The sequence below is a fragment of the Drosophila grimshawi genome, unplaced genomic scaffold, assembly GCF_018153295.1.
Source record: "Drosophila grimshawi isolate 15287-2541.00 unplaced genomic scaffold, ASM1815329v1 contig_44, whole genome shotgun sequence".
NCBI lineage: Eukaryota > Metazoa > Arthropoda > Insecta > Diptera > Drosophilidae > Drosophila > Drosophila grimshawi.
The window spans coordinates 23,093,145-23,103,270 of NW_025063240.1; the positions used below are offsets into that span (position 1 = coordinate 23,093,145).

The 10,126-nt window shown below is 39.6% G+C and overlaps 1 protein-coding gene across 1 annotated transcript; it reads right to left on the reverse strand.

Moving 5' to 3' along the window:
- Positions 1-258: 258 nt before the first annotated feature.
- LOC6557658 (transcription factor SFP1) lies at positions 259-4,406 on the reverse strand. Its single transcript, XM_032743126.2, has 2 exons — positions 3,571-4,406; positions 259-2,679 (listed from the first exon to the last, which is right to left on the reverse strand). The coding sequence occupies exons 1-2, from the start codon at positions 3,998-4,000 to the stop codon at positions 863-865; spliced, it is 2,247 nt and encodes a 748-aa protein (XP_032599017.1). The 5' UTR covers positions 4,001-4,406; the 3' UTR covers positions 259-862.
- Between the last annotated feature and the right edge of the window lie 5,720 nt (positions 4,407-10,126).

A 10,126-nucleotide genomic window follows, 5' to 3' on the forward strand; every position in this document is an offset into this window, starting at 1 on the left:
GCTTTTTGTATTCGTTGCATTAATTTTAATCACTTCGTCGTCTTCGTAAACGTTTTCGATTAAAAAAGAGAAATGTTCGAGTTTTTACGATTTTTCATTTTCCATTTCGATTTTTTCGTCGTTTAAGTTATTTTTAGATAGAGTTAGAGTTTAGAGTTAGAGTGGAGACTAAAAGTGGTTGATAGCTACAGGTTATGTATATATATATATATATATATATATATATATGTATATATATAGTACATATCGTTATGTATATGCAAGTATATAGTATATATATCATTGGATAGATATAGTTGTTATAGATAGCGCTAGAATTTCCCTAGCATAGAATTGCTCAAGTTCAGGTTTTGGATTGCATTCGGTTTTTGCACCGCCAGCAAAAGGCTTACTGTGTGGTGTGTGTGTGTGTGAGTCTGTGTGTGAGTCTGTGTGTGTTGGGTGTTTGTTTTTGGAATGTTTGTATTTTTAGGCTTTAGGAATGTTCAACTCGCTTAAGACTAAAAGAAGAACGAGATTAGGTTTACTAAAGTGTATTGAGTTTTGGGCTTTTTTCCTTTCCTTTACTTGTTTTTTTGTTTTTTTGTTTTGTTTTTTTTTTTTTTGTTTTTTTTTGGTTTTTTCGTGTGTCTAATGCGAATTTCTACAGTCTCTGTGTTACTCTACTACACTTGCTTCTGGACGTATTGTGATGTCAAGTAATGTAATCGTATTTAATCATATTTATAAAACGCTATCGATAACGACAACGATAACGATAACTTTTCAATATTAACGGTAAATTAACTATGACTTTTTTTTGCTGTTGTTGCTGTTGTTTGTCGATTGCACAACTTACTCAATATATATATATATGATTTGCTTAGATGGCATAAGTGATGCCAACTGATGCTCCAACTCCAGCTGCAACTGTTGCGCCTATTCCTGCTCCAGTTGCACCCTCCAGCTTGACACGCTCCATAAACTCGTGTGGCGGGGATGCCAAACTGGCGCCACTTTCACTATTACTGTCCGTGTGTCCATGCAGCGACATGGCCAGCATCAGCTCCTCCTCATCCTTGAGGCAGGCCGACTCCAAATGCTTGTTGAGATACGATTTGAGAGCAAACGTTTTGTGGCAACGCTTGCACTCAAAATTCTTATCAACCGAGTGGGTTTGCATGTGGGCCCTCAAATTGGAGCGATCCGCAAAGGCCTTGCCACAATGGGCACAGCCATAGGGTTTCTCACCGGTGTGCGAGCGCAGATGCCCCTGCAACAGCCAGGGGCGGGAGAACAACTTGCCACAAACGCCACAGCTGTGCGAGAGTTTGTGCGTCAATACGTGCATCGCCAGAGCTGGCATTGAGACATAGGCCTTGCCACAAGTGTGGCACTTTTTGGCCGACTGCGAGTCGAGGGAGCGATGCGTCTGTTTGTGGCGCGACAAATTGCTGGAGGTGGCATACTGCTTGCCACATTCGGAGCACGTGTATTTGGTCTTCTGCTGATCCGGGATGACGATGGCAGCCGCATCGATGACATGTTTGCGCTTTGAGCGACCATCGCTGACGAAGAATGCCTCGTAGGTGTACGCAACGGTTTTGGCTGCTTGTCCGGTACTGTCATCGTTATCGTTATCGATGTCGTTATCGTTATCGTTCTCAATATCTGCATCGTTATCGATGTCGTCGCCGCATACCTGGCGCAGACTGTGATTGAGTCTTCGCTGCGGATTTGTGTTTGTCGTGTTGCTGTTCTCATTTTGCACGCTGTTGTTACTGTGGCAAGTGTTGCCGCTGGCATGGCAATTGTTGCTGCTGGCATGGCAATTGCCGCTGTTGCTGCTGTGGCTGTTGCTGTGACTGCTGGCGTGACAATTGTTGCTGTTGCTGCTGTGGCTGCTGTTGTTGCTGTTGCTGTTGGTGTTGCTGTTATTATGGCTGTTGCTGTGACTGTGGCAAGTGTTGCTGTGGCCGTTGCTGCTGCTGCTGTTGCTGACTGGACTGCTGCTGCTGCAATTGCTGCTGTTGCTGTTGCTGCTGGCATTGCTTAAGGGGCGTTGTTCGTTTACCACGCTGGCTGCTGCCGCCAGTTCGGCAATCGATGAGGTGCTTCTCACCAGCGCATGCGCCTCCAGCAACGGTGTGGCAAGGGCGTGCGTCTGAAAATGACTGTGTGGTAAGTGTTGCTGTTGTTGCTGCTGCTGCTGCTGTTGCTGCTGTTGCTGTTGCTGTTGCAGCTGATGTGGCTGCGTGGGCGGGTGGAATGCTGTCGAGGCGCTCAGATCGAGTATGGCATGTGCCGCATGCAGATCCTCCTCGGCGGGGACACGTCTCCGGTAGCCCTGCGCCGGTTTGTCGTCCAGCGAGTACGGTCTGTAGATGTCCTTCTTCTTCGGTGGTAGCGACAGCGTTGCACCCGTGCTGCTGAAGCATTTCCGCTCGCTGGTCGTCTGCCCCGACTCCAGTTTGATGTGCAACGCGCCCGGACTGTAGCTGGGCGAGCAGGATGGCGATGAGGTCGTCGACGATGGTGGCGTCTGATAGGCAGCCAAGTGCTGCTGCTGCTGCTGTTGTTGTTGCTCGCCAGCTGTGGCTGCCACCAGTGCTGTGGCTGCCGCACGTATTACTGTTATTTCGCTCTCCATGCGGGGCAGGTACGCTGTGTAGTGCAACGGCGACAGCTCACGCGTGTACCCTGCAACCGGGAAAAGAGGTGTGGCAAAGAAGAGAATGCATAAATTTAAGAGTTGTATAAATTTGAGGTCAGATTTTCAGCACATGTTTCAAGAGGAGATAAGTATGCTACACAAATGTGGCAACTGCACTCAGCATATCAAAAATATCGCTTTAAAAAAATATATAAAGTTTATAAAAACAAATTTTAGACTTTCCCTAAATCGACAGCCCCAAAAATTTTAAATTCTTTATAAATATGATCTATTAAATTTTGTAATTCTTGGCGCTTTTTTTATTTCTTAGAAAAATATGATTAATACGATTAAGAAATGAATTTCTAAAAAGTGGGAAGTAAGCAAAAACTTCTATAATTTCGAAAGGCTTGTCCTAACTCGACAATCTAAAATAAATAGTAATTCATCAAAATTTGTTAAGCTTTGCTTTCTAGAAACCAGGAGAGGATTTCTCTAAAATGTATATCATTTATTTGAATAGTTAACGATTTTAGAGGCAAAAAATAATTGATTTGGTCTGATTGTATCTTTTGTGAGTTTCTGAATTTAAGAATGAATTTCTTTTACTTCTACAAATGCAATTTTCTTAATAAAAGAAAATGTTAAAAATTCGCCAGACTTTTGGAATTGTCTATTTAGAGCCAGGTTTTCTAATTTAAAAAAGGATCTTTTCGTATATATTATGAAATTATTTCTAAAAACAAGACAATCATTCTCATTTTTATGTTGATTTTTTCTTGCTTTTCAACTTTTAGAAATGCTTTTCTTAATTATACAAAATATTTTGAAATAAAGCTGATTATCGATTTGGGGCAAGCCTTTCCAAATTTTAGAAACTTGTTTTCCTAATATTTTGAATTAAATTATATTGAAAAGTGTTGTTGGTTGCAACTTACCATTGTAGACATTGGTCGCACCACGCGTTGCTGCCTCCGGCGAATGTGGCGGCGGACTTGGCGCCGTTGTGCCCGCCGTTGGTGAGCTGGGTCCCCAGCACTTGGCCGTTGTTGTTGTGGTTGCAGTTGCTGTGGCTGTTGCAGTTGCAACTGTTGCTGTTGTGGATGTTGCTGTTGTGCAGTCGTTGGTTGTTTCTGTTGCTGCTGCTGCTGCTGTTGTCATAATTATTGTGCGTTGTTGTTGTTGCTGTCTGGTGTGCAGCTTGTCACCGACAACGTCGATCTCTTCATCGTCGTCCAGTGTTGAGCGACGCGATTTGAGATTGGATTGCGAAAGCTGCTCCTCATTTCGGACTGTGCCGGCATTATCCTCGGACCGATCCAGCCACGGATATGCCTTCCATTTCTTGGCAATCAGGCAGCGCGGCATGTTTTAGCAATTGATTGAGTGATAAAGGGATTGAGTGATTGAGGGATTGAGTTAAGCAGTTGAACAGTTATTCAGTAGACAAGTCAAGTGTTGTTAAGTGCTGAAGCTGAATTTGGTTTCTTTCGTACGAGCAAAGATCGTTTTTAGGTGTTGTATAATCGGAAAGGAAAATTTTTGTTGCATTTGTTTATTATTATTATTGTTTATGATTATTATTATTATTGTGAAATTAGTTTGGGCTCGCCGAAATGTATAGAGTTTAGAGTTGTCTTATAGAGTTGTTGTTGCAGAGCATTTTCTCGGCTGCTCCTCGTCTCCTTTCTCCTGTTGCTTTTTCCTCAGTTGATCATTTGTCAATTTTGCATTTTATTGTTTCCTATAAATGGATTTTTGCGGTTCTTTTGGTTTTGTTGGTTTGTTCGGTTTGTTGGGTTAGTTGGGGTTTTTTTATTATTGGTTTTTGGTTAGGATACTCCAAATTTCACAGCCACTTTACACATTTCTGCGCTTTCTTCATTGTCTTCCCTCAGGAGTTGTTTTAGTTGTTGTTTCTCACTGGGTGCCAAAAATTGTAGTGTGTTTTTTTCTTTATTTTGGTCAACTTTGGTCCGGGTTTGTTTTTGGATTTTTTTTTTTTTTTTGGGGGGGGCTTTTTGGACACGGACACGTTTTGCTGCGTTTGCGTTGGCTGCGTGTGGCTTATCGATTTTTACATTTACATTTGCGTTAACGTTTACGTTTGTTTTTTACACAACGGCCCTTAAAACATAACTCTCTTAGCAAGTGGGCGGAGGGGCGAGGGGGAGGCGAGGGTGAAGTGTTTCATTGGTAATTGTATTGCTCCATATATATATATAAATATATATAGATATATCCTTTGGCTTGTTAGTTTTTTATTATTATTTATTTGTTGTTGTTATTTATTATTGTTGCAAATGAAATGTTGTTGTTGTTGTCGCGTTAAATAAGTTTTGTTATTTTTGATTTTTTATTTATTTATTATTATTCGTTTTTTTTTTTAACAAAAAAAAAGTGTATAGAGTTGAGAGTTGTAAAAGTTAAGTTAAGTTGACACAAGTGTTTGTTGGTTTTGAAAAGTTGCTTGAGTTGAGTTTTGAATTATTGTTGTTGTTGTGTTGGTAGTGAAAAAATTGATTTAGGAGAAAAATATAATATTATATAAGATAGAGAAGAAATGCGAACGAACCGAACGTAAGCAACTCTTGAATGCTTATGAGATGACAGCTCAACGAAATGTCGCTTATAAGGGTTGCCCCGAACGAAATGGAAATGGAAAGAGAGAACGACAACGAACTCGCAATGGAACGAAACGGAATGGAATGGAACACACACACAGACAGCCCCTAAACAACCCCCAAATATATATATATATATATTTAAACATATACATATATATATATATATATATATATATATATATAGTAATAGCGTAGCTGTTGCGTGTCTTTTAAGACAGCTGCACACGTCACAAAGGGGAAATTGTTGAAATTTACTAAAACAAAACTCAAACTTAAATTAAATTAAATATAATAATAATAACATAATCATTTTAGTTTGCTTATAATTTTAGTAGATTAATTAATTGTTGTAGATTAAAAAGTTATTGAAATTTAATTGAATAATAATTAAGCTTATTCTAAACAAAAAAAAATGCAATTGTAACTATTTTATTATTTTTATTATTTTAGAAAATTAAAGATGAGCCTCGATTTTCAGCAGACCATGTTTGATGGTGTATTGGAGCCCAGCAAGGATCCAACAACAATCAGGAAGTAGTGTGCCATTGCCACACGTACCGCAACAGCCTTGTTTCCTCCAATTGTTGCACGTCTCCCTCTCTCCACCGTGGCACGTACCTGAATTGGCTGAAATGGCTCATGGCTCATGGCTCCTTTTTTTTTTGTTGTTATTGAACATCAGTTTTTGGGGTGGATTTTTGCAACAGCGTCGAGAGTCGAGCGTCGAGCGTCGAATGTGGAAATTGTGGAGCGGTGAGCGTTGAACGTTGAGCGTCGAATGTGGCAGTTGTGCCGAGTTAATTGCTCTTGCTGTTGCATTGCATTTGTTGCTCAACTTTGATTTTGAACAAATTGCCAAAAATGATGGACGAAGTGAGCGGCAGAGGAAGAGGGAAGGGGGAAAGGGGAAGGGGGTGGGGATGTGGGGTAGTTGAGCAACAGTCGTCGTTGAATTGCGGCATTGTTGATTGCTACGAGTCGAGTTGGATGGGTGGTAGCTGGGCGGGTGGCAGGGGCTGGGCAGGTGGAAAGTGGCAAGGGGTACAGTTAGGATTCGGGCTCTACTCGACAGCAAATACATTAAAGCTTTTTGGCTTTTTGGGCGTTTCGTATTTCGTATAGCAAAGGTCAGGACACGTTAGAAGAAATTTACGATTGAAATAATCAGGCATTTGCAGCATTGGCAATGATTAAAATTGAGCATAAAACTAAGCCATGTTAAAGTGTTCAATATTAAATAATTATGAATTGAAATACGAAGCAATATATACATACTTTTGGCACTCATGATAGCTCAGCTCCTTCCTTAGCAAGTAGGTTTCTAAAATGGAAGGTTGGACCTTCTTTAAAAAAAACGTAGTGCGATTTTTCTTTCGAATGTAGTATAAGCCTCAAAAAGCCATTGGATCCAAGTGCAATCCTTGAAGTGTTCATTAAATATTAATTATTAATTGTTAGGCATTACTTTTCAATATGTTCATCAGCCCGATAATTAATTGAGTGGAGACCCCAAAAATCGTAGGCATAATTTGTTGAACCAATTGTTGTTACACCAACTCTAATTAATGAAGACACAAAGTGCCCCAAAAATTGAACCAAACTTTTGTTTTTGCCTGAGCTTCGCCAACTGTCACATTGAATGAGCTTCGACTTTACTTAAGCGCAAATATGATTTATTCTATTAATATTTCTTCTTTTTATAGAGTGCATTGCACTGCCTTTTTTTTTTCAAAAAGGTATTCATTTCAGTGGAATAAACAAATAAATATATCGCAGATTATTTGACAGTTTGAAACCCCTTTTTATATGGCCTCTTGAGTATGAGTGGCTTAAATGTTGTTGTTCTTGTTGAAAAGCCAAGAAATGCTATTCATTTTATGGACAATCCATCTAGCTGTCAGACCTCAAGGACCTCTCATACTTTCATTCTTTGAAATGTAACGTACCGACCATCTGTGAATTCGAATTGGAATTCGACTGCACTAATTACAATGGGCTTCTCAGGGCTCAGAGCACCTATGGAAATTGAAGCCCTAAATATGCTAACGCCCAAGTCCTGCTTTTACACTTAGAGAAAACACTTGGCGCCAATATTTTGTAAAATGTTTTAAAAAAATAGCTGTCAAATTTATAGTGACTTATTTTCTATGCATTTGAGAATTCCTATATTATTATTTTTTACTTATATTATTATTAAACATTTGTGTTTTAAGTTTTCATATACACACTTTAAATAGCTTATAAATTCAAAGCCATACTCTAATATAAAAGCCGAGCTTTTAGAAAGGATTTATTTTCCAAGAGTCCGAATAGCAATGCTATTTTAAAAATGAATTTCTTAATGATAGAAAAGGTTTCTAAAAAGTACAAAAATCTTTTATATTTCTTGCATTGTCGATTTATCGCAAGCATTTCTAAATTTAAGGAATAGAATTTAGAAAAACTTTATATTTTTTAAGGCGATGTTTTTTATGCGTGTAGTGAAACCACATAGGGTTCGTTCCTCTAAATTGTAATCTGCTTTTCCAGCTAAAAACAAAAAGTAAACTTGCCGCGACCCTTTGCAACGAAGGACGCCAAACTTGCCACGAAATTGTTGCGCTTCGTTAGCCGCTTTAGGGGGTGGCAAATGTGAATGAAAATTAAAATATGATCGCGATCGCGCTGAGAGGCACGCGCAGATGCACTGAGGCGAGTATACACACATATATATATATATATATATATATATGTGTATAGCCAGGGCCATATGGCTTCGAGGCTGGGTTTTTTGGGGTAGGTGCCACGCGTCGCGTCATGACAGGAAACCGAAGCGAGATTCGTTCACCTGGAACAAGGAACAAGGAACAGGACAATATGGTTAAAGCAACGTCAGCTTTTCTTCCTTTACCGAACGTTATTAGCCTTAGTTTAGGGGTAAATAAAAGGAACGATACAGAAAACATTAAAACAAAGGTGCAACACGGCGCAACTCTCGCTTTGAGGCCAGGGATCCAGTTGAGCGCGTCTGCGAGTGTGTGCAAAAAACAGGAAATGCTCTACAAGTGCAGCTGTCCAGCTGGTTGGGGGTGGTTGGGTGGGGGGGGGGGATGCGGTGGTTCGCTGGTGGGTGAATGAGTGTGTTATGCCCGAAAAATTGTCAGCTTGCCAAACGCTTTTTGGCGTTGCCAAGCGAAATAGAACGCCCGCAGTGGCTGCCACTGCAATCCGCTGTTTCCGAAACTCCTACTCCTACACGTAGAAAAAAATCGGCTCAATTTTAGAAAATTGCCCTAAGTTGAAAATTTCCCTTTGTTTATATATATATGAAATCAAAACTTTTATATTTAATAATAATATAAGTAATAGAAAAGCTAATATAAAAATTCATACTTAGAAAACAACACGCACAAATCCAGCCTGAAATGTATAAATTCAAATGGTTTTTAGAAAGCCACAACCATAAATTTTAGAAATTTACTGTCTGAATAAAAAGGCGCCAGGAATTTGGGAATTTACAAAAATTTACTGTAATTTTGTAAGAGTGTATTCGTAGTGCTTGCCGCATGCTCGAATCGAACGAAGTGTGACGCTCGCGTGGCACGGGCCAGGAAGTGGCAGCTGTAACAGAAATAGACAATCACCTACAGTAACAGCAACAGCAACATTAAAACATAGCCAGAACCCAAAAACTGTTGATCCTGCACCCATTTGAAAAAGAGGAAAATAAAAAAAAAGAAATGGGCAGACGTAAAAGCGAACCAGGTGTCTGGCATGCTCTTTCCTTTTGTGTTCCCTTCGATGATGTATTAAAGTTGAAACAAGGAGGACTATTGCCAGCTCTGCTGTTGCTGCCTCTGCTGCTTCTTCTTCTAGTTCTGTCTGTCTGTCCGTCTGTTTGTCAGTCTGACTCGCTTTTGAGTTTTTCCCAAATGCTATTTGTTGCTGTGTTCTGCTATAATTTCATTGTTACTCCTTTTTTGAACGGCTTTGCAACCACCCTATCATCATCATCATCATCATCATCATCACCATTATCATCATCGTTATCATCATCAACAGCAACAGCAACAACATCATCATCATCGCCATCAGCAACAGCAGCAACACGACCAACACCACCCTAAAATCAACCCAAACCCATCGCAAAACCACCCCCTGCTCAACACTGGCCATTTGGCGTCTACATAGAAACACAGCAAACAGGTAAAGCAACAACAGCAACAACTACAACAGCTACAGTAACAGTAACAGCAACGATAACAACAATTACAATTCAAGCAACAATAGCAACATTTCGTGTGCCTGTTTCATTAGCAATAAAAACAACAACTGCAAAACTCAACTCATGCCAAACACAATACACAAAAAACAAGCCCGGTTTACGTCATCGCCAAATTGCTCTTTACTCTTTTCCTTTTTTGCATACCCTGTAGTGACATTAAAAGCGCATAAAATAGGTATCATGATTTTGTGCACAGTAAAATGTAGGAGGTAAAAGGAATCACAAGTCCCAACCCATATTTCTGATCTACGTGGAAAATTTCGAATGCAAATCCTTCAAGCTTTAAAAATATTATAATAAATAAATGAAGTCGGATCTTTGAAAGATATGCCATTTAGGAATCGTAAGGAGCCGTACTATCTATTTGTCTGTCCTTGTAGAGACTTTAAGTTTGGCATAAGAGTTCTCGTTTTTACAGCACAGTTGAAGTTTAATTCGTTTTATCGATAACTGGTCGCATTTCGTAAATATTGATAAGAAATATCTGAGCTGCAGTTGAAAATATATACATATCAGTTGGCAATAGCAATAAATCTCACAATTTTAGAGGCAGAGGATTCTAAGTGATGTATAATATACAATAACATATTATGGATCAACTGC